The 24,857-nt window shown below is 54.4% G+C and overlaps 1 protein-coding gene across 2 annotated transcripts in view; it reads right to left on the bottom strand.

Moving 5' to 3' along the window:
* Positions 1–397: 397 nt before the first annotated feature.
* HSD11B2 (hydroxysteroid 11-beta dehydrogenase 2) overlaps positions 398–24,857 on the bottom strand; it is a 54,570-nt gene continuing 30,110 nt past the window's right edge. For both annotated transcript variants that reach the window (XM_038368426.2, XM_043494799.1), the window contains exons 2-5: positions 6,846–7,058; positions 6,130–6,315; positions 4,005–4,142; positions 398–1,400 (exon numbers count right to left, since the gene is read on the bottom strand). In XM_038368426.2, the coding sequence (XP_038224354.1) occupies positions 1,039–1,400; positions 4,005–4,142; positions 6,130–6,315; positions 6,846–7,058 (899 nt within the window). In that variant the 3' untranslated portion in view covers positions 398–1,038. The remainder of the gene's footprint in view (positions 1,401–4,004; positions 4,143–6,129; positions 6,316–6,845; positions 7,059–24,857) is intronic.

Genomic DNA, 24,857 nt, shown 5'->3' with positions numbered 1-24,857 from the left:
TGCCCCCCACCACCACAGAGACCCACAATCACTGTCCTGGAGGGCAGCCCGACAAATGGGTCGATGTGCCAAACCTCAGAACATGAATACAACAATCACGGCGCCAGCCACGCACTAACATCCCCACACACCAATCCTCAAAGAAGCCGAGACTCTCAAACATCCAGAAAACAGCATCTTCAGCCAGTGAGCTGCACCCCTGCAGGGCTGCTTCTGCTAGAGGTACATGCTGCCCCCACCCAAAGACTTTCCTCCCTATGCCAACTCTGGTAGGGCCCAATCCTGCACTGGGTGGGGGATGGAATGAATGACCATTTCCAACGCCTATGGGTGTGGACTTCCCTTGGGAAGCCCCACCGCCTTCCACCAGGAGAGAGCGAGACCTCAGGGGTTTAGCTGAAATACAAATAACTGGTTTATTTAAAAAGTGACAATCACATAATTCATCCTGTGAAAAGATCTGTAGACCATCCGCTCGAGACTTGGCCACCGCAGTCCCAGCTGAAGTCCAGGAGAGCCGGGTCCTGGGCTGGAGTGTGAAGAGCTGCACAGAGAGGCAGACACAGGTTTGGTCCATTGACAGGTAAAGGCCACCATCCTTGAGCCAGTCAAGAGACAGCTGAGAGATTAACACATCCAGCAGCAGCAAAGAAAAATTCACTTAGCTGAGAAAAATCACTCAAGTACGTGACATGGTGGGGGCGGCTGACCCATATGTGATTCCACGTCTCGCCAGCGGCCTTTTCATGAGAGACACCCAGTCAGAAAAATAATACCAACCAAGGTCTCTCGAGCACTTTGATTCTTACACAGTAGGAAATAGATCTACATCGCTTTGATTCAGAGAAAGCAATTTGGTTTCTGAGTGTGCTGATTCACCCTGCCCGGCACACAAGAACAACGCAGCGGCCGTGTCATGCACATGTGCACTCTCGGTTTTACTTAGTTTTGTGCCTAAGACTATAAAGTGAGAAGACTCCCTCCACCCCGTCACTGCTTTACAATATCTCCTGGCTCCCCCCAGCTTGCAGGCAAGGGTCATTCTTGCTTGAGCCCATTCTGATGCTTTGGCTGCAGCGCCCTGGGGAGTTTTTGGTTGATGAAGAATGCTTTAAGGAAGAGGTCTCTGATGACGGAGGGCAGGTAGTGATGGATGAAATAAATGAGCCGCATGCCCCGCCCCGGGTAATAGCGCGGCGCTGGACTGGTAGAGATGAGGGCATCGGCGATGCTGTTCACCACTAAACTCAAATCCTCATTCGCAATCTTCATGAATTTAACAAACTGCTTGTTGATCTCATGGATGTACTCCTCCCCGTAGGCCTGCAGCAGGTCCGTGGGCAGGCTGGCCAGGAGCTGCTCCTTCTTCTCGTGCCAGTAGGCAGGGTCGCAACTCGTACCTAGAATGAACCCAACAGCCTTAAGCCCTAGTCCGTGCTGCCTGGCCGCCCTATCCCAGATGCACGACCTGGGGGAATGCAGAGAGTGCAGCACCTCCCTCCTCCACCCAGGTCGTCCATGGATAGCAAACCTAGGGAACCTTCCCTCCTCCCAGCCGTGGGGTCGAGAAGGGGCCCCGCTGGCCTGTGCTCCTGGCAGGAGGGGGCAGGATCATGCCGTGGTTCTCATCACATAATCCCTTCCAGGGGACCTGCTCTAAGGGCCAGGCTGCCCAGTGAGACACAGTCTGTCAGCAATGAGAACACACCACTGCTCAGGAATGGCCTCCGGTTCTCAGGGGACATCTACACAGCAAAAATACCCTGCGGCCGTGCGGCTCAGAGCCTGGGTCAATTGACTCTGGCTTGCGGGGCTCAAACTACAGGGCTAAAACCAGCAGTGTAGATGCTTGGGCTGAAATCTGGCGAGTGGGGAGAGTCTCAGAGCCTGGGGGTCCAGCCCCAGCCTGAACATCCACAGTGCTTTGTTGAGCCCCGCAAGCCCAAGGCAGTCATCCTGAGCTGAGACTCACTGCTATGGGGTTTTTTTGGCTGTGTAGACGTACCTTCTGCATACAAGTTGGTGACCAGTCCCCGCGGGGTAGGGCCCTACCAAAGTCACGGTCCAGTTTGGTCAACTTTATGGTTATAGGAATTTAAAATTAGTCAATGTCAACGTTTCAATGTATACACCTGAAATTTCACAGTGTTGGAACCATGGAGGTCCTGACCCAAAAGGGGGTCATCATGGGAGTGCCACCCTCACTTCTGCACTGCCTTCAGCCCTCACCCTCAGTCCTGGATTTTCCACTACCTCAGTGTCCCCCGCCTGCTGCCTCGGCACACACCTCACGGCGCCGGATCCTCTGTTGCCACGTAAGGGTTCGTCTACACAGGAACTTTTTTCCGGACTAGGGTGAATTTACAGTAGAACAGCCGCTCCAGAACAACTCCATGTGTGGACTAGCCCACACTCCTCCTTTGTGCAATGCAGTGCAAGGATTTTTAAAAGTAACTAATGGCATCCAGGTTGCAGCCCTACCTCCTGCTCATGTTCCCCCAGGGACATATCTCCCTGCACTTGCTGTCTTTGATCTAGCTGTGAGTTGTGCATTGTAGGGTTTCCAATCTTTCTGTGACACTCCCTGCCCCCCGTTGCTGTTATACAATAACTGTTAAGTAACAGCATCATAATGACAGGGCGAGGCAAACAGCACACGGACAATGTGTGCAGATGATGACACTAAATTGGCAGGAGTTGCTAACATCAGTGAGGCCTGTGAAACCCAATAGCAGGTCCCAGAGAGACGAGACACAGTGCAGCAGGTAAAGTGAGAGTCAGCCTGCAGAAAGCTTGCTAAATAGCTGGGGAAAATAATCCCATGCCTAGATATGCCCTGGGAAACAGAACTGCTGAGACTTGGAGCAAGTAAATTAGACGTGATATTGCAGACCAAAAGCACCACTTCATCCAGCAGCCAGAAGGCTGCTTAGTGCCCTATCAAAACAGAGTGAGGACAAAATCTCTGGTCCAGGGAGACACCACACAGCCAGGGAAGGAGCCGCCAGCAAAGTTAGTTCCACAATATTAAAGTTCCATCTCCCCTGCGGACCACAAGTGACCTGCCCCCCATGTTTGGACTGGCTGGGGTTCGAATAGCAAAATCTGTCCCTGTTGCTTTCCCCGGAAGTGGAGCAGAAAAAGCCCCGTGCAGTTTTGGTCTGAACACGTGTCAATGAAGCCCCTCTCCTTCCAGCTCTGGGGAGTGCCCAGCTGGCAGGTCTCCTCTCACATCAGAGAAACGCTCCTCTCTAAACCTGGGGTACGAACATGCCTGGAACGTGGGGTTCGGTTCTGGGCACTTCAACGGGAGGAGGGTATTGCCAATCTGCAGATAGTTCAGAGCAGAGCAACTGACGTGACCGGGGCCGGAAGGATGGTTAGTGCAGTACCAGAAAAAAGAGTGAGGTGTGGCCAAGGGACAGCTAAGGCCAGATTTTCTAGAGAGGCTCCGCATCGCAACCAGAGCGAGATTTTCTACACAGCTCAGCATCCAGCAGCTGCCGGTGTTCTTACCTGTGGCCTTGAGGGGGACATTTTGACAGTCTCGCCCCTTAGGACAGTGTGGTCTGGGCAATTAGACACAGCACAGCTCAGTACATAGCGCTCCCAAAAGGGAAGCACATGACAGCTAGTTCTGTGACATTAGAGAGTTCAGGGTTCTAGTCTTTGCAGCGCCTGAAGTGATCTTGAGCAATCTCTCAGTTATCTGATCTTTACCAAGACGCGGACGTGGCTGGTCCTTTCCTCCTCTCCTGTGCAGATCGAGGCTTTAATTAACACAGGCTGTGAAATGCTCAGTAAACATTCAGGGGGACAGCTGGCACTGGGTGTCTTCCCACACAGCCGGTTTCCAGGAGCCAGGCATCACTCACAGCAATGAGTATGGGTTGTTCCCTGAGACGCGGGCTGTTGTGAGAAACCCACCCAATACACCACCCTAGGCAGGCCTTACACCACGTGTCCCCCCATCACAGCCCGGCTGGCAGGTGAGGAGCTCTTACCTGTTTTGAAGTAGCCGGGTAGGATCACGCTCACTTTTACCCCCCAGGGCTCCAGCTCGCTTCGGAACGTGTCCATGAGGAGGGTGAGGGCAGCTTTCGAGGCCCCGTACGCTGCTAAACAAGGGTACGGCATGTCGCCTTGGAGAGAAGAAAACACACGGGCCATTGCTGTGGGGACACAACTCTTTGCAAGACAACATAACAGTTACGGGTATCAGAACTCCTGGGTCCCGGTCCTGGGGGGAAGGTGTGGTCCCGCACTTCAACACAGCACAGCTAAGCTCACAGATTGGCACATCCTTTCCAAGAGACACGGGATGAAACTCAGGACTGTCACAGCTCAGACCCGAGTCTGAGTCCTAACCTCACCCCCAGCACTGCATACCCCACTGGACTCTGTCTAGAACAACAGGCAAGTGTCAAGATATCACTTCTCCTCCTTAAAGACCCCCATGACATTGGAGCAAGCGACCTAAAGCCGTGCCACTCGCCCAGGGCGTCAAGCTCTCGGAACAGTTCCGAGAATGGAAAATGAACTTGCCAGCCTCCAGGGGGAGGCGTGTGGCAGCAGGGGTCAGAAATTCGTGGCAAGTAGCACAAGGCTATGGACCTGCCTCCTGGGGGAGAGAACGCCCCCAACGCTTGGAGCTCTGCCTTCAGAACAAGATGCAAAACTCACAATGGCAGCAGGGGAAGAGGGAGCAGCTGACCCTGCCCAGCAAAAATAAAAACATTCAGCAGCTTTCTGGGCACGAAGGAGGCAGCTAGTCCCCTTGCTGGACTCTTCGCTGTGTTTGCTGCTTGGTATGCTGAGATGCTGTGGCCACAGTAGGGTGACCAGGTGTTCTGTTTTCGACCGGAACACCCGCTCGAAAGGGACCCTGGCAGCTCCAGTCAGCACCGCCACCCGTGCCGTTCAAAGTCCCATCGGCGGTGCTGCGGAGCTAAGGCAGGCTAGTTCCTACCAGTCCCGACTCCGCGCTACACCCCAGAAGCAGCCAGCACGTCTGGCTCCTCAATGGGAGGGAACGGGGCCAATGGGAGATGCGGGGGCGGTGCCTGCGGATGAGAGCTGTGTGCAGAGCTGCCTGCCGTGCCTCCACCTGGGAGCCGGACCTGCTGACTGCTTCTGGGGCAAAGCGCAGCGTCAGGACAGGCAGTCATCCTGCCTTAGCGCCCCCGCTGCACTACTGACCGGGAGCTGCCTGAGGTAAACCCTGCCCCAGCCCTGAGCCTCCACAAACCTGAAACCCCCTCCTACACCCCAAACCCCTCATCCCCAGCCCCACCCCAGAGCCTGCACCCACAGAGGGAACCCTTAACTCCCCTGCACCAGCCCAGAGCCCCCTCCACCACCATGGAGCCCCCTCCTGGACCCCAAACCCCTCATCCCCAGTCCCACTCCAGAGCCTGTACCCCGAACAGGAGCCCTCACCCCCTCCCATACCCCAAACTCCTGCCCTAGCCCGGAGCCACCTCCTGCAGCCCAACCCCGTCATCCTCATCCTCATCCCCATCCCAGAGCCCGCACCCCCATTTAGATCCCCCACCCCCACCTGCACACCAACCCCCTGCCCTAGCCTGGTGAAAGTGAGTGAGGGTGGAGGAGAGTGAGCCGCTGAGGGAGGGGGAATGTAGGGAGCGGGGGGCAGGGCCTCAGAGAAGGGGCGGGCTGGGCAAGGGGTGTGGTATTGGGGAAGGGGCAGGGCTAGGGTGCTCAATTTTGTGCAATTAGAAATTTGGTAGCCTAGGCTACAGACGCCAGATAAAAAACATACATTACTGGGGATTGGGGCAAACCTGGCTTGGTATCTACGAGCTGAGGCCAGATGAAAGATACTGGGGCCCTAGTGAGCAGCTCACCATCAAATGCAACCAAACTACAGCTCCTGTGAAACCTCTGTCTGCCAGAAGCTGGGAGTGCACGACAGGGGATGGCTCATTCCCTGATTCCCTGTTCTGTTCATTCCCTATGGGGCACCTGGCTCTGGCCACTATCAGAAGACAGGATACTGGGTTAGATGGACCTTTGGTCTGACTCTATATGGCCGGTCTTATGAGGCACTATGGCCTGGTCCCCACCCAGCCCCACTTCTTCCCCACTGGGTGGGGACCAGGCCTTTACCTGCCGGGCTGCTGACAGTCACAATCCTGCCCCGGGAGGAACGGAGCAGGGGCAGCAGTGCTTTGGTGAGCTCAAGCGTGCCAAAGAAGTTCACATCCATGCAGGTGCGGAATTTGCAGAGCGGGGAGAGCTCGGCGTCAGCAATGGTGTCATCGAAGCCCGCGTTGTTCACCAAACCCCAGAGCCCTGTGGGGAGGGGTGTGGAAAAGGCGAGTGTCAGCGGGATGTAGGCATGGGACCAGCGCGGCCTGACGCTACCCGCCGTTCGACTGCCTGGAAAGCTCATGCCGATTGGGGATGCTTAGGGAACTCAGCTTTACCCTGATGCAGGGATCCACCAGGACCCGTGAGCTATCCCCTCCCACCAGAGAGTGCTCCCCAGGTCAGGAGGTTCAGAGCCAGGCACAGATCGTTTTCCATGCACCTGCAAAGCTGGAGCTGGAGCCCAAGGGTAAGGGGAGAGCTGAGTTGGGAGCATAGCCACTGCCAGGAAGGAGCGGGAGAAACGAACAGCTGTCTCCCACGCGGATCGTGGTGGAAGGCTGTGGGTGCAACCTGAGCAGCGTAACTAGAATATCGGGCAGAAGGGGCTGGTCTGGGGCCCTGCTCCACAGGCTGAGGTCACGCCCTAGCAGGGCCCTGAGTGGGGTTGCTCGTGATGGGCTGCCCCTAGCGGTCTGATGCGGATGGGGGCGCCCGGAAGCCACGGCTCCTACCTGTGCTCATCGTCTGGGGCTGGACAAGCTGCTGGGCTTTCCGGATGTCTTCCGGTTTGGTCAGGTCCATTTGCAGCAGCGTGAGGCTTGGCGAGCAGCTCTTCCGGAGCTCCTTGGCACCAGCGCTGTCCAGGTCCAGCACACTCGCAAACACCTTAAAGCCCATGGAATCCAAGTGGCGTGCGGCCTGCTTTCCAAACCCAGAATCACACCCTGCAAGAGCCAAGAGAAGACTTAGCGAGCAAGGGTGCCAAGCACTGCCCGCTGCCTACAAAATGGCCCAGCTGCAGCCTCCACATCCTGAGCTCCAGCAAACAGGGATGGGCCCACACATATCCTCCCCTCCCCCCAGCTGGGAAGATGCCCTAAAAGAGCAGCCAGGATTATCTCTGGTCGGGGAGTTTGGGGGTGGTGTGAAGCCATGGCAGCTAGCTCAACACCACATCCTCCCCCTACACGTAGAAAACATATCAGGGGCAGGATGGGGGGTAGACTCAAGGCACCGTGACCTGGCCAATCCTCAGCCAACAGGTCCTTCCTTATGGGCCTGCTGCAGACACCGTAACTTATCCCCCACCTCAGCCCCAGCAGGAGTGGGGCGTGTGGAATGGTAGTTAAGCCATCTTGCCCTCTCACTCCCCACCAGGCACAGCTGAGGATCTGGCCCAGAGCAGGACTTGTGCACAGAGACCCTCTGCTGAAGCAGCACCTGTGCTCCTTGCGGGCAGCAGGGCAGGATCCATTTCATGGGGATTTCACAGCAACAACAAAATCTTTCATGAGAACCATTCAAAGGGCTTCAAAAGGCAGGTAAGTCTCATTATGCCTAGTTTGTAGATGGGCACAGGCAGGCCAGGTTGTCATAGGGAGCTGGTGACTGAGGGGCAGAGGTTAAGCAGAACTTCCCATTAACTCCAGCAAAGAATGGCACCAATGGCACCAGAACCCAGGCTCCTGGCTCCCAGTCTGTTCATCCAGCCACTGGACAGCACTGCCTCAAGCACAGCGGCAGCTCCCAGCTGAGTGCCGGCAGCGACCAGGAGCCCAGTTGTGAGATTTGGCAGCCAGCGCGCGGGAGGTATGTTTTTAAACCCACGTACGATGCACCCCAGAGATCCAACTGCTTTCATGAGTCTCAGGTAGGGTGTCTAAATAGAGTTTGTGGTCCTGGATTAACTTGAGAGAAGTAGCACAATTGGAAACACTACTTGAGACATTCCAGATGTGTGTGTGTCACCCGTGGCTTGGAGCACTCCCGGGGCCAGCGAGTGCTGGTACACAGTGCTGGCAAAGCACTCCTGACTGCGAATGCAGCTACATCGGCAACACTGCACTACATATTGGTATAGTACAACTCCGAGCAAAACAAGATATACCCATAAAAGGGCAGCTTTCCCAGTCCAGCTCCATTTACACTCTGGGCTTTTGCCAATCAGGACTCAGACCTCTTCACACCCCAGCCAACACAGCTATTCTGGCAGAAGCCTGCAGTGTAGACTTGACCTTAACTAAGGACTTAAAGTTCAAACAGGACACCAAGCTTTAGTCATTCCCTTTTTAGCCCAAGATGTTAACCAATATTCAGGTCCTTGCTGGTTGTTTTTGTTAACAGGAGACATTGATGATGAGGTCAGGTGTTTCTGTGATGCAAACCTGTTTATTGACAAAGAACATGGAAAGTCCTGTTTGACGTCTGCTGTGTTCAGTGCTAAGAGCATGACCCTGTGAGAAAGCCAAGACAGAGAGTTTTTTGGGCAGTGTGCTTGCTGGAAAAAGGCTTGGATTGTGAACAAGGAAGCTCTTGCAGCCTCCTTGGGTTTCTCTGGGCCCTCTCCTCTTGTCTGCTCTTTGTGTTTAGCTCCACCAAACCATACACAGCCCGTACAGCTCCACCAAACCATACACAGCCCATTGTGTTTACATTAAGATCCCTGGGAAAACCCTCAGATTGCATGGCTCGACTCCTACTCCAGTTTTGCCACATTGACCTGTGATTTGAGTGGTTGCTTCTACTGTCTCAGCTATCACTATATGAAGGGACATTTAACTGCTCTCCCATTTAGTCCACCAGCTTCAAAGTGCATTGTTGCTGCCCACAGATCAAAGACACATTTCCTGGGATCCACCCAACCTCCAGCAAAACAGATTCTTATGGAGAATGCCTAACATGGACCGGACATGTGGAACGGTCTAAAATATACTTATGGTGCCTACTACAGGGTAATACCTGTGCCTCAAGCCCCAGCTCAAAGTCCATGGCACAAACCCAGCAGTGCAGGGGCCTTCTTCCCCATGGGAGCGGTCACAGCCACCCAAACGCAGCGCGCACAGGTGCCAGTCCGGCCGGCCGTCCTCCTCACCTCCCCACATGTGGCTGGGCTGCTTTAGGCTCCACAGCGAGGTTCAGGAACAAACGAGCCCTGGAAACTGGCCTCTCTCCTCCTGCAGCGCAGGCTGAGGTACACTGGTGAGCCAGCACGTGGCGGACGCTGCTCTCCAGGCCGTACCTGGTCTGGGGATAAGCCGAGGACTTCAGCCTCTAGGGCTATCAGCAGGGCACCTGCCACCACATGAACGTCATCCGCTCCAAATGCACACAGCTTTCCCAGAGCCTGCAGTACCAGCCCCAGCCGCCTGCTGCCCTTCCACACCTTCCCACGCCGCCCTGGAGCCAAGCCCTGCTCAGACTCTACCACCTCCCTAATCTTCCCCTCCGATCTCATCACAGACAAGCAGCAAGGGAGGAGGCCCCCATCCCATGAGGACATGACCTTGGCACAGGGATTTATTAGGTCACTCAGCTGCTGTTTTTACCTCACAGAGGAGGAACAAAACACTCATTTATCTCCAAACCCATCACAGAGCACAGCTCTAAAAATAGCCCCATATAAACACCCTAGATCATTCACACTGCCAAGCCGAGAGTGGGAAGGCTCAGGGGCCAGCCGGATGATGCCACTTGTCAGATCTAGCACCCTGTCCTGTCCTGGCTCCTGCTGGCACCGCATCCCCCACTCAGCACTGCTAGACCCATGCATTCAACACTTTGAGACTGGCTACGAAGTCAGGAGGGTTTAAAAATGTGGACATTTGGGATTCTTTTAATTCATCTTCTAGCTTTTCAAGTAACATTTTCACACAGCCACGAGGGCTAAAATATTTCATTTAAAAAAAAAAAGTCAGTGAGACTCCCACCCAATCACCTGACTCCAGAAGCTGGGGTTTTGTGACAGATGCCAAATCTCACAAGACTAGCAATGAAAGTCAGCAATACTTCGCAGCCGACCAAGATCTCCCAATCTCCAACAGCTGGTCTCATGTACCCTGGGCTGAGGTGGGAAAATTGAAGGAGATGGCTCCCAATGTGCGACCGCTGGGAGCACAGAGGGGAATTCTACAGGGTCAGTCAGCACAAGACTTTTCCAGGATACAGAGCAAGATTTATAGTCATCTAACAGTTTGTTCCACGGGCTGAAAATCCTGCAGCAGCAATTAATCTGCAGCCTGGTAATAGGGCAATGCAAGCCCTATGCTACTGGCACCTTGCAACCCACCTTGGGAGGCCTTTCACAGGGAAACCACCCGAAATTAGGGACTGATCTGCCTAAATTTGATCGTTAACAATAATCTCGGTGGAAAACGCTCCTTCCCAGGATATTTTTAGCCTTCTGAAGATTGTTTACAGTTCCAGCCAAAGGGAAGAGAACCTGAAAGTCTCTGCAAAGCATCCAAAGAAAAGGAGGAAAATTGTAGGACAGATAAAAATATTGCAGAAATGCATTCACACATTATTAATTCCACATGTTAACAACATGCCATGGAGGGAATATGGGCAACAAGGATTGAATCTGATTTTGAACAACTCAAGAGAAATACACCAAACGTGTTCAGAGCGCCGGCGTGAACACCAGAGCAAGGTATGGGCAATACTCCATTGTTTTACAGCAAGAGAGTGAATGCGGATTCTGTAATGCTGTGGGTAGTTCCATCGCAGTTACAGAGTTGTTAAGGTTGCAAGACACTTTCCATTCGCGCCCTCTGTTCTTTGTCCTTTGGGGCTGAAACTATCCATTCTTTGTCTCCACCCTAACTGGGGTTTTCTGTAAAACTGGAGCAAAATCATCTGCTAAAAATAGCCACAAATATTTGAGTTAGACGTAACTTTGATTTATTTAGATGCCAGAAAGAAAAGAAGTTCAGAGACGCTGGAAGAGAGAGGGCAATTTTACTTTGCAGCCTTTGGTTTCCTGCCGATTAAAAAAAGTATTGAACCATAAAGGGCCACCCTGCCTCATTCACCAAGCACCACTGACTCTGTACACTGAAACGCTGCAGTTTGGAAAGTACCGACACCAACGGGAGGAACTCTGCCATCGGTACAGGTAATCCAACTCCCCGATAAGCGGGAGCTAGGGCGATAGAAGAATCTTTCTGTTGACCAGCACTGTCTACACTACGCCACTTAGGGATGTGGATTTTTCACACCCCTGGGCGATGTAGCTTAGTGTAGACTAGGCCACAGGCTCCAATCCAACACCACCCACTTAAACACGTGCTTCCGGGTCCTAACGAAGTCAAGGGGATGTCTCAGATGCTTCAGCGAGTGCTGCCATGGCTCAGGGCCAGAATTCTCACACCTAACAAGCTGCAATAACAGCATTAAAGACCGTATCAGAACAAGGCAAACACACAGGTGTCACCTGCCCCGCCCCGCCTTCTCGCTGGGCAGTAGTGGCAAAGGTGCCTTGTGAGGACAAACTCAAGCCACACCTCTCTCGAGGCTCTCTGTGTTTGTCTTTTAGGGGGGGCGGGCAATCTCAGCACAGCAAGTCTCCTGCCCCGTGGCATCTGTGAGGTTTAAACTTTCCCGTCTAGCAATGCATCCCTTCCAGCCGGCTCCCTCCTGGGGAAGTGGCCAGTGCACTCCAGACAGTCGCATTCACGCAGCAGCCTCCTGCCTCCAGAGCCGGAGGGACTGTTACTAAGAGCCCCCCACCCAATCAAACCAGCTGCCATCAGCCCCGGGGCGGGCTATTCCCCTGCCATGCTCCAGTGTCCTGCCCCGCTCATTCTGGTGCTGAAGCTGGTCAAAAAATGCTCCCTTCCATTCGATTGGCCCGGCAAGGTGGGTTGGGTCCCTCTCCTCGCGCTTGGAAATTAGACTTCCGGGAAAAACTCCCCCTCGGGCAGAGCCCAGGCCTGGCCAACGTGTAGCTGACCGGTGACCGCCGAGACCCGTTAGCATGGAAACGCTCAAGCTCCGGCCAGAGTCAGCGTTTAGCACCCTTTCAGCACACTGCATCTCCGAAACACGCACGAGACCTGCTGGAATCGCCGTTGTCTTCAGTTTGATTTGAAAGCCACCAGTCTGCTGCAGAGACCATCAATACAGTCAACAGCCACTGTTTATATAGGGCCTTCAGTGCTGTGCCAGCCACGCAGCAGTGGAGGGAGGAGAGGTTGCCTCAGATGCCCGTCTCATTGCCGCAGGCACCAGGATTCACTCCTCTTGGGCCAAGATGCAGCACCTCCCGCTGGCAGCATGCAGCAGGTTGGCAGGACAGACGGGCGGGTGACTCAGGAGGCTGCAGCCCCCGGGGGTGCGCTGGGACAGATGGCAGCACGGGATGAGGGGCTTGTCCTTTGAACTGGGACCCACCCTTTGCTGAGCATGATTCAGGACCTTTTTTTTCTGGCTTTTCATATCAAGGATGGCTGAAGGCTAACATAGGCCACTCAGCCCCCTGCAGCCTCCCCACCCTGCCCCGCCCCCCGCTGTCCCTTAGCAAAGGCTCTTTCCCAGACAGAACGCCCTGCCTGTAGGAAAATGCAAACCGCAGCACTTCTGGGAGCTGACGGGCATTATGGGAAGCAACTGGCAAGTGAGTCAAGCACAACCAAGCCCCCTGCAGCCCTTTCCCAACAATTCCTTAGCCAGTAGGACTGACACCTGCTCTCCAAGGAGCCCTGGTGCTGCAGAGCAGGGACAGGGTGTCATGGGTGCTGGAGGAGGACGGTGACCGCTCCTTTCCATACACGAGCTCCGGTGCCTCGGGCCGAGCCCCCGGAGACGCAAAGGCTCAGTCTGCAATGGCGAACACCCGGCTAGCCTGGGCAGTTCTGGGCCCCCAACGCACACCCCACACCCCACATCCCCCCTGGGGGCAGAGCAGGCCATGGCGGGATTTATAACGGGATTGCACCAAGGGAGCAGTGCCAGCACAGAGCCCTTGCAGTGTAGACGCACCGCGCTGGGGGAAGGAGGGACTCGCCGTGGTGTGAAAACCTACATGGGTGAGTCTCACTGTGCCTCCGAGCTGGCCTGTGGGAAGGAGGAGATACCAGGTGAGATGCCCAAGAAGAAGAGCAGGAAAGCCTGGAACCACATCCCATCCCTGCCCGCTTCAGACACACGTCCCTCCTCACAGCACCAGAGAAAGCAAAGGCTCCCACTACCCAGGCTGGACCCCCACCGTCCCCAGCATCAGAGCCCCCTCCCCACCTGAGCACCATCTAAGGCTGCCCAGTGCCAGGGAGGACAACGGCCCTGTGTGTCCCGGGGCCCTCTGCAGAGGGAGCTTGGTGGCAGTGTACCCTGGGCACTGGTCAGTCAGGGGAACAATGCTGGAGCCGGGTCCAGGGCCCACTGGCCAGCCGCACGGCTGATTCAGCTGAGCCAGGCAGTCCGTCTCTGACTCTCATGCAGGGGTCAGCGTCTGAGGGAGCTGCCAGGGATCAGGCTGGGCAGGGTATTGCGTGCATGAGTGTGTGCGCGTGGGGGGCGTTCTAACTCCCTTCCCCACGTGGGTATGACCAGGTGTTACCGACCAGCACAGCTTCCTGGGGCAGCTTTGAGCTGCAGCGCGGCTTTGTCTGCTGGATGCCCAGCCTGCCAAAGGAAGTGGGCTAGCACAGGGGGCAGGCCCAGGGAACTGCCCTCACGCATGCAGCTCAAACCAGCCTGGCCCAGCAGAGCGGGCGAGCCCGTAGGGGCGCTGGGAGGTGGCTGGCTGGAGCAGGGCTGAGCCGAGGCCGGTGCGTGGCAGGCAGTGGCGCCTAGCACGCAGCAGCGCCGGGGAAGATTACAGGAGTGCAGAGCAGCAATCCTGTGGGGCTGATTAGAGCTCTGTGCGCCGGCAGGTATCATGTCCCGGGGAGGAGAGAAAGGAATGAAAACAAACCATCCCACCGAGGTACAGTTTGTTCTCAGTGCTGATGGCAGGGCTGATAGCTCCTGGCGGGAGGCTGTGCACCCCAGCCGCTGGCTGGCAACATTAACCATTAACAGGAGTGGGGCCTGGCAAAGGAACACAGCTCGTTATGCAGTCTGCACGCTTCCACGCACACCCCCCCTGCCCCCGCCTCACCCCGGCCCTGCACGCCAAAGGTGTACACGGCGCACACACTCACTCCCGTACTTGTGCAAATAGCATCCCCTCACCAAGACAGCCCCCACACCCTACTCACACCACATGCCAGCTACTGTCACACTGGCCATGGGGTACACACCATCCTCCGCTCCCTAGCCACACACGGAGGGGTTTGCACCAACCCACAGATAGCACCTGCTCTCACCCCCTGCTGGGTACATACCCCCCACACAGCCCATCCACTAACTCCGGCTGTGGGGAACACCCCCCCCACCAGGACTCAACCCACCCTGCTCCCATGCTTTCCAGAGGACACAGAACACATGCCCAGTGAGCCCTCACTCAACTCGCAGCCATGCAGCTCCCTGCCCGTTAACCAGCACTGCTCGCTCCCTGCCTGGGATGGCCAGTGCAGGAGGCAGGGTTAAGGGGCGAGCCTGTTGTACACAGGCGCCCTGCCTCAATCGCTGCCGCAGCCGAAAGCATGCAGATCCCTTCTGGCTTGGGACCCACGAGTGCTGCCCCGATTCTGCCAGAGGCTCCCTGTGCAATGTCAAAAAGGCACCTGGCTTTTCAGGGGTCGCCCCTGCGTTGCCAACCAAAGACGCCTGGGGCCTGATTTTCAGGATGCAGAGTGTTGCATGTGCGCCCCCAGCCATATAGGCACCCAAAACCGGTGGGCACACTTGAAGCATATGTCTCTGTACAGCAGAGAGGGATTATTCTATTTTATAGACGGGGAACGGAGGCAGAGTGCGTGAAGATCTGAGGTGCTCTGCGAGTGCATTTGAGAAACCCGCATGAAAATAAGATACTCCATCTTTAGTGCAGGGGGTTTTTTTGGGGAGGGGGGGCGCATGAAATAGGACTCAGGGCATGCACTGGATGACCCTGGGGAAGGAGGAATACCAAACAGTGGCCGCATTCAGTTAGTGCCAGCGACCTTGTTCGCGGTGCTGTAAAAACGCCAGCCTGTGAGCATGGAATTACAGGTTGTGCCCGAATGCATGCGCCCAGGGGAGCTGAATGAACGTTGCACGGGTGGGTGCAGTGTCTGGTAATTGCGTAGTGTCCATTTAAACAGTGGGAGCACTCTCTGGGCACTCCCTGTGTTCCAGGTTCACAGCCCGACCAGAGCAGCGGGGTATATGGAACTGGCCCTTGCATGTTGTGTGTCATTCAGAACCATGGTGATTAGGACCCCACTGCACCCGCATGGCTCCTTCTTCCTACATGTGTTGTGTGAAGAGCAAAAGACAAATCAGGCAACCTTTGGCACAACTACGTTGGGCAGGGGTGGCCCCCCCAGGTAAGCCAGCAAACCCCACAGGGAGAAGGCAACAGAATAGTGCTTGCGTCAGCACAGCTTCCTCCACTCAGGGAGGTGTGTTACTGTGCCGGCAGAAGAACTCTGCCTGGCGGCTAGGGGTGCGTCACGCTGTTTTTATAATAGAGTGGTGTTGTAGCCATGTTGGCCCAGGATACTAGAAAGACAAGCTGGGTGAGGTAGTATCTTGCCCAGACCTAAAGAAGAGCTCTGTGTAAGCTCAAAAGTTGATCCAATAAAAAGATATTACCTCACCCACCTTGCTCTGTGACGTTTTTAGTGAGGCCTGCAATTTTTCACTTGCATGCAAAATGGCATCGGCCTTGTGGTGTGATCATAGAATATCAAGGTTGGAAGGGACCTCAGGAGGTCATCTAGTCCAACCCCTGCTCAAAGCAGGACCAATCCCCAGCTAAATCACCCCAGCCAGGGCTTTGTCAAGCCAGGCCTTAAAACCATCTAAGGAAGGAGATTCCACCACCTCCCTAAGTAACCCATTCCAGTGTTTCACCATCCTCCTAGTGAAAAAGCTTTTCCTAATATCCAACCTAAACCTCCCCCACTGCAACTTGAGACCATTACTCCTTGTTCTGTCATCTGCTACCACTGAGAACAGTCTAGATCCATCCTCTTTGGAACCACCCTTCAGGTGATTGAAAGCAGCTACCAAATCCCTCCTCATTCTTCTCTTCCGCGGACTAAACAATCCCAGTTCCCTCAGCCTCTCCTCATAAGTCATGTGCTCCATCCCCCTAATCATTTTTGTTGCCCTCTTATAGACGTTTCCCAATTTTTCCACATCCTTCTTGTTGTGTGGGGCCCAAAACTAGACACAGTACTCCAGATGAGGCCTCACCAATGCCAAATAGAGGGGAAAGATCACATCCCTCGCTGTGATGTGGCAGGAATGGTGCATGTGTGGTTATGCTGTACAGAGGACACAATCTTGTTCTACAAAATGGCATCCTCCATGCGTGTGCGGGGGTTGCAGGCACAGCCAGTCCTGCACCGATGGCACGCCACTGCAATCAGGGTTCTCTGCATCCTCACTAAGGGGCCATGCTGGTCTCTGCAGTAGAGCTGTGCCTACATAGGCCTTACTGTCCTTTACTCAGAGTTGTTGTACGTAGTACTTGCTTTCTCCAGTCTCCTTGCACCTTCCCAGTTATCCAGGATTCAAGTCATGGCCAGGGGCCTAAGTGCTGTTCCCCAACCCCTCCTGGACACACCTGCCCTGTGTGGTTTGCCTCTATTCCACTTTCCAAAGAGCCTCTCTCCTGCTTTTTATCTGTTAGTTACAGGGTTACATTTAAAATGCATAATTGAGCTAACTCCTGAGATTTCCCTCTCTGTCACCAGTGGGGCTTTGAGTCAAGGCCTGAGATAAGTTTGAAGGGTTTCAGAAACTAACCTGAGACGCGTGGGCATGACATCCTTGAGAACCAGGGGTTTCACACCGTGGCGAATACGAACTTCTCCATACAGCCAGTGTTTTATAATGGGGGTGAGCCGGCCCTGACTCTTTCACAGAGACCCAGAATCTCCATAAAGGCAGGGATGGAACGTCTAATGTTTGCAAATTGACGGTTTCTCAGAAAGCCAGCTTGTGAGACTCCTGGCAACCCACTGTACCAGCACCGCCTGCCACCCTTACAGTGTTTGTCAAGAGGGTACGGGGGTTTCGAATGGCACCCTGCTCTTAGAGTAGCCAAGCGCTCTCTGAACACTTCAGTTTTGCCAAGCACTTCACATCTCCACTCTGGGGAAGGGCTTTTCCTAGGTAACAGTTTGGCCCCAACCCAGGCCCTGCTGGCCAAGTTCTCCCTGATCATCTGCCCTTTCCAAACCTCTCCATTATGGAGACACGGATGAGCCAAAACTGAAGATCAAGCCACACTGGAAAGGGGAAGCCAAACGCTGATCTTCCTAAATTCTCTTACCCAAAGGTGCCAAGACCTTGACTATGGCATTTCTCAAGGGGCTCCACACTCCCTGTGAATCATGCATTTATTGCAGAGGTTAGATATGATCCGGATTGTGTCACTAGTCAGGGCATCTGCCCCTCTGTTTCCCCTTCAGTGGTCCAGCCAGGGCACCGACTCTCAGGTTTCTGGCTCACCTGGCCCGCACCTCTCTTGGGTAGAGACCTGTGTCTCTCTCCCCCATCTGCCCTGGCTGAACAGATCCTTGCCTTCACTGGGTTACTCCCAGGAGAGTCTGCTTAACCAGTCCTGTTTGCTTTCTCTTCCAAGACTGAGAACAGTGCGATCACCCATGGTTATGAGTCACCACAGATTTTCCTATTTTATTCTTAAGGTAAAAGTACTACTGAGTAAACACTAAAAGCACCTACAACAGTTTTCCTTGTGGACTCAAAGTTCATCACAGCTTCAGCTCAGAACAAGTACTCTCATGAACGTTTAATCCACCTTTTAGACAGTTTGGGGTCATTGCCTGGAGTTGGCAGGAGCAGGTGATGAGTCAACAATGGGACTCTCTTCCCAGGGCATAGCTGCAAAAGGATGGCTTGGAAGTGGGACATTTGCATTCCTGCCCCCAACCCCCGGTATTTCCTAGGAAATCTACTTTACGCTCGTTGGCCCCAAAAGTCCTTGGACATTCCAAACCTTTTCCCCATGGTTGACACAAGCCAGTCTCCTAGAAAAGTTACACACAGGCCCACACTAACACACCAACAATCGCATTTTTAATACAATGGACCCCACAGGTAAAAACCCTAATTCAAGAACGTTTCCCTTTATTGAATTAAGTGTATGTTAATTGCATAAGGTTTGTCCCGGATGGTGTAGGCCATTGTCAGTCTGTCACAGTAACCACAAATAGAACCTTGTTTCCATGAAATGTCATTGAAAAGTTAGATTCTCCTTGGTGTCCTAGAGACCCCCTTTGCCAGTCCTGCAGTCCCGTTACCCAAGCCTTGGGCTCCCCACACACAGCTCTGCCAATGTCCATCAATCCCAACCCCAGCCCCCATCCTGTGTCAGCCTTGAAACGTCAATACCCCTCAATCCCAACCAGCAGTCCCCACTGCTCCTCTGGTCCTCAGGAGGTCTTGATCCAACTGGAACCACACTGTGGTTTTACGACAGGCACAAATGGGAACTAGAATCTGAGGACCCCACCCCCAGCCTTGTTCTAGGGCAGAATGCGACAGAGAAGGGCTGGTGCATTCACTGGGGGTGGGGCGCCACGGAACCCCTTCTCTATTGGAACGCACAGGGCCGTGCGCAGTGACACCTTGCTGCTGCTGGAAGGGGAGAGAGATCGATGCAAGAGACAGAACTTTAACATTTTTGTCAATGAGCTGGGAGAAAACAAAATCATCACTGATAAAGTTCGCAGATGACACAAAGATGTGGGGAGTGGTAAATAACAGACAACAGGTCATGGATACAGAGCGATTTGGATCGCTTGATAACCTGGGCACAAGCAAACACTATGCATTTTAATAGGGCTAAATGTAAATGTGGAATAAAGAATGCTGATCATACTTCTAGGATGGGGGATTCTGTCCTGGGCAGCACTGACTTGGACAGAGACTGCGGGGGTCATGGTGGATAATTAGTTGAACATGAACACCCAGTGCAATGTTGTGGCAAAAAGAGCTGATGTGACCCTGAGATGCACAAACCAGGGAATGGAGAGTAGCAGTAGAGAGGTTATATTACCTCTATTTGGCTGGTACGACCGCTGCTGGACTCCTGTGTCCAATTCTGGTACCCACGATTCAGGAAGGATGTTGATCAATTGGAGAGGGTTCAACGATGAGCCAAGAAAATGATTAAAGGATCAGAAACCTGCCTTATAGTGAGAGACGCAAGGAGCTCAATCTATATAGCTTCACAAAGCGAAGGTTAAGGGGCGACTTGATCACAGTCTATTAGTATCTACCTGGGGAACAAATAGTTAATAGTGGGCTCTTCAGTCCAGCAGAGAAAGCTAACGCAATCCAATGGCTGGCAGTTGAAGCTAGACACATTCAGCCTGGAGGTGAGGCGTACGGTTTTAACAGTGAGCGTAATTAACCACGGGTACAGTGTGCGAAGCGCCATGGCAGATTCTCCATCCCTGGCCATTTTTAAAAGCAGGATTGGAGGTCACTGTACCCAGTGCACAGCCAAAGCCAATGCCTCTCCTGTTTGACCTGCTAGGGCCCCAGCTGGTAGGTGCTGGAGCACAGCTAGCTGGCTCCCAGTGCCAAGCCTGGGACAGGGAAGCCCTGAAGGAGGCCTGCGGAAGGCAGAGCTGTCTGACCCGGGGCAGGGCACTGAGCGGTCTCTTGCAGCTGAGAAGCAGGAGGCAATCTGGCAGCTCCCAGCCCAGCAGCAGGGAGTGTCCCAGCTCAGCAGTCCATGGACATATGGCCCCAATGCTGCTCCAGAGATCTGGTGGTGCCAGGGAAGCCCATGAGGTCAATCTCCATGCTTCTGGCCATAAAGCTCCTCAGCCCTGCCGTTCCCTTGCACTATGGGGACCCAGGGCAGAGGCCAGATCTGCATTACACCACTAGAAACGAGGATCAGTTGGTTTAATCCTGACTGCTTGGCAGTGCAGGCCCCAATCCTGGCTGGAGCCGTTCAGCCCATGCTCCCTGCCAGGGAGAGATCCCAGAACTCCGTGCCAGAGCCTGCCTGCCCGGGGATGGGATTTGCCTGGCGCCCCTGCTTCTACAGCCATCCCGCCAATGTTTCCAGACAGAATGTTCATCGGGGAAAGAACGCCAAGTGGGCGACACCCACATAGTGTGTGAATTCTCGTCAGTTTCACCCAATTGTCAAAGTTTCGATTTGAAACGAATCAATTTTTTAAAAAAATAAAATGGAAGGAAAGTTTGAAATTAGTGTTCAAAACCCTCCACGTCGACAGAATTGCTTCGTTCCTGGCCAAACAAAGTTTTGTTTGACCCCAAACTAATGTTTTTCCAACTCTTTGTTTTGCCAGACATTTCAAGACCTTGCGGGTTAATATTGTTTTGATTTTGGGGACTTGCCAGTTAGTGGCCCAGCTCTCCCCAGCTCGGATGGCGCAGCCAGACGGTCCCACCACTGTACCCACATCTGGGACACTAGCGATAGGCACACACACCAGACCCACAGCTAAGGGACAGAGCAGCCCATTCTCTGGGCCCCAAGATACCCCGGGGACCATGGGCAAGCTCCTCAGCCTAACAAGGAGAACACGGCTCCCAAGGATCTCAGGGATTGGTGCTGGTCCACAGACTGGTCCTAGAGAAACACTGAGCTCCAACACCCGGGAAGGGATCAGCCAAAGCGACTGTGTGCAGTGTGAAAAGAAAAGGAGTACCCGTGGCACCTTAGAGACTAACAAATTTATTAGAGCATAAGCTTTCGTGAGCTACTGCTCACTGTGAATGCTCAGCCCCAGGCCTGGTCTCCACGGCACAATGAAGTCGACTTACGTTAGGTTGATGTCCAGCCACCACAGGAATTATTGGAAGGGCGGAGGTGTGTGTCCTCACCAGGAGCATTTGCTCTGACTTAAGTGGGGCAGCGTGGGGGGCTGACAGCCTGATCTCTCAGCTCCCCATAGAGCTCCCAGCCGCCTGGCACGGAGAGCTCTGTGCGGCGCGGACGGACAATGTAAGTCTACCCAGGGCCAGGCTGCAGCACTGCAAATCCAGCGCCGAGACCAGGGCCCTGGCCACCTGCCCTCCAGGGGCTCTCTCGTCTCTCCATCCCCTCTGCCCTGCGGTTACCAGGGAGCCTGTGTGAGTGTGAACAGGCCCAGCTACCAGAAGCCAGGAGAGATAAGGTGCATTATGTGTTTCCCAATAGCAGGAGAAAACGGCAATAAAGATAAAAGATTTAAAAATAGAAGCACACTGGGCCGTGTCCCGGGGCTCCTGCCTGGCTTTTATTGGCCATTAGCCCTCTTGGTGCCTGACATCCTGCCAGTTCGTTCCCAGCGTTCCCAACGCAGTTAGAGGCCAGCACCCAGGCCCCCTGGCCCATCTGGACTTGCGCTGAGCTGCTCGTGGGAGAGTAACTTAATTTCACAAGCCAAGAAAGTCATTTGTCTCCCCAGGCCCGTGCATAGCACAATGGGCTCCAGCCTGTGAATCCATCTGCAGCCTGCCCAGGACAGCCCTGCTGCTGGGTCACTACTCACAGGAAAAGCCCCTAGAGAGAGAGGAACATTTGCTGACCAAGAGTCAGCCCCTCGCTCCCAGGAGGGCCAGTAACTTGTAGCGGCAAGAGCTACTCACTCACGCTGGGGGGCAGCCTAGAGCGACACCCAGTCCACGCAGCCCCCTGGCAAGTCACATCTAGGTGGGCAGCACTCCACGTAAAGCCTAAAAGAAACACCAGAGAGTCTGAAACCCCATGGGAGGGGGGCCTGGTTTCCTTTGTAAGAGTCATCCCCGTGAAGGCAGAGCCTTCTCTTCTCTGGGTCCTGGGGTCTGCTACACCGTCTCCAGCAGCAGTAGCTAGCGGCAGTCTCTCAATCTCAACCATAAGGCGTTCAGGTGACATCAGTGTCAGACAGGAAAATCCAGATCGGGTAAGAAGGATAGAAAACGCCCATGGCCCATGAACGTGGGTGAACACATGGTCAGCAGTTATCTGAGGGCACCGATGTTTTTAATCAGAAAGACACCCAGGGAAAAAAAAGACAGAAACTGCTCCCTTGTGCCCAGGTAGAAGAGCAGGGCTACAAAGACAGTCATAAGAAAGTCCTGGACAAGCCATCCAAGAGATTCAGAGATTCCCAGGTCAGAAGGGGCCTGACCTCCTGTCTAGCACAGGCCAGAGAACACAGGAGCAGCTGCTAGGCATCCCCATGAAAATGTAAAGCTGCTCTCATCCAAACAGCCTCCCAAGGACTAAATCCTCCAAGCAGCCCATTCCTCAAGCTCCATGGCTTGTTTCGTAGACACCCGACACACATCCAGCCTTCCTGGGGAGAGGCAGAAAGCAGCCATATAGGCAGTTCCTAGGGCACTTGGGACAGTCAGCCTGTCCCGCGTCAGGCACAGGAGTCTCCCTGCATCCAGGATCGCCCCTTTAGGCACGAAGTGCTCCTTTCCCAGGATTTCCCTGCACTCATCCCACAGGGGCAGACGCTTCTCCAAGCACTTTCATGAAACACAATCCCAGGAGACGCTGTCAATCAGTGCCAGACCTGAGCTCCAGCATGACTGCCGTCAGCGGCAGCAGTCCTTGGGAGGCCGAAGCCCATTCTGAACTGCAGCGCAGTGCCAGAGGCCCTCTCCCTGCCCTGCTGTCCCGCACAATGCTCGGTCCCACGTGGTACATGGTCACAGCCAGCCGGCAGTCACCCGGGCGATAGGCCATGAACGCCAACCGGGCAGCAGTGGCCAGGGTGCTTCCTTTGTGCCAGTCTTTGGGCCTGAGCTGATCAGCACCTGCCTTTCCAGCAGCATCAGGCACACAAGGCAGGGAAGGGGACATAGCGGGGGGGCGGGGGGGAAAGAGGGCACCAACAGCAATTTCCATTTGGGCTCCCTTGCAGTTTTTGACTTCACCAGTAAGTGGCATCAGCCCATTTGTCTCTGCTGCTGAAGAAAGAATTGTTGTAGCAAATGACCTGAACGCAGGCGCTTTGGGCTCGTCAGATATTCCTTGTGTGAAACTGGCAACGCCAGTCCTAGCAGGGAACCTGCCGTTAGCCTTTGCCACGAGGAAGGCTGACTCCATATTCCTACTCTTAGTTGCTTACTCCATTTCTTACCCACGACAATATTTTGACTACCATCCCTCGAGTACTTTCCTTAACAGTTTCTTGACTTTGCCAAAAAACTGTCCAAATAAACATCTATCAAATCTCCTTCATCCACTCCTCTGTGGATGGGCTCAATCCATTCTAGGAGATTAGCGAGTCATTATTATCCTTTGCAGAACTTGTGCTGATTCTTCCCCCATTGGATCATGCTCATCTAGGTGTTCTAGAACTTGAGTTTGAATTATTATTTCATCCAGTTCGCCAGGTCCTGACGCAAGACGCCCAGGTCGTCATGCCCTGAATCACTACCGCCTTGCTCAGAAGAACAGCTACAACATTTGCTACCCTTGAGTTCTTGGGTACAGGAGCAGATTTGAAATGTCAGATCTAGCCCACGATGCCGTTGGCTTAGGTGTTATTTGCAATGCTCCGAGACTATAGAAGGCAAAGGCCTTAGTTACAGGCCTCGGTAGTTTAGTGGAGAGTTTGATCCAAACTCTCAGCCCTCCCCCAGACAGAGCTTGAGCTTTCTTAGTTCACGTATTTAATCACTATTAAGCACTTCTGGACACAGCCTTTGCCTCCTCCCGCTCATGCCATGGGGTCAATGTGCCCTGCTGCTTGTCTAAGTCACCAGTAAGAATCTTCCCCTGCTCTCTGGCTGGGGCCCGCTGCCAGTGCGGCAGGACGCAGACGCTGCCTTGGGAACCTGTGCCAAAGCACAGGGACATGGCATTTCCCTGCTGTTTCCAAAAGCCTGGCAGTGGCTGGACACTGAAATAGGTGCCCTTTCCTCCCTTGTTCAGGTATGTGAGAGCTCCCAAGTGCCACGCAGCCCCAGCTGGCCCTCACCATCCGGCAGGGCACCTGCTACCAATGTGCCCTGTCCAGAACAAACCACCCAACCAGAGCCAGAGTTACCTGGGTTTCGCACCGAGACAAAGGAAAACAGCCGGGGAAGGCTCATAGCCGGGGAATTAGAGCAGAAGCTCAGTCCACGGGTGGAGAGGCCCGCCTGTTCGAGGCATCAGCCCGACGTCTGGGCTGGCAGCTCACATGAGCAGCGTGCAGGAGTTCATAGCGGCAGTGGGGATGCTGCGGGAACAGCCCTGCACAGCTGCTGCGCCTCTCCATCGGCTGTGTGGAGGCAGCCACTCAGGGAGGAGGAGGGGCAGGTTCCCAGCTGTTTTGTAGTCCCAGGGCAGGCTGGGATGTGGTCCAAGCGGTGGAGAAAGAGGCTTCCTTACCCTTCAGCTCACGGCCTTGAAAACTGTCAGGAGCCCGCAGTCCCAGAGCATGCAGAGCACAATGCACCCCGCCGTGCGTCCCGCACGGTCGCCCCGGGTGCCTCCCGCCCCTGTCCGCGCCCTCAGAGACACAGCCAGGAAGCAAAGCCGGGCCGGAACACGTATATTTCACACCTAGCGTTACAGCAAGACAGGCCATGGGCGTGACAGCGGTGGACGGACAACGAGCGAGATCGGGGGTGGGGAGGGCGAAGGGCGGGGGCTGGCGGAGCTGCACAGCCAGGCCCGGTCAATAAGCTGCTGAGAGCATCACGGGCACGTTACCTTCTGCAGCACCCCTGCA

This window comes from Dermochelys coriacea, chromosome 12, assembly GCF_009764565.3.
Source record: "Dermochelys coriacea isolate rDerCor1 chromosome 12, rDerCor1.pri.v4, whole genome shotgun sequence".
NCBI classification, from domain to species: domain Eukaryota; kingdom Metazoa; phylum Chordata; order Testudines; family Dermochelyidae; genus Dermochelys; species Dermochelys coriacea.
This window is presented reverse-complemented; position numbering and strand designations above follow the sequence as displayed.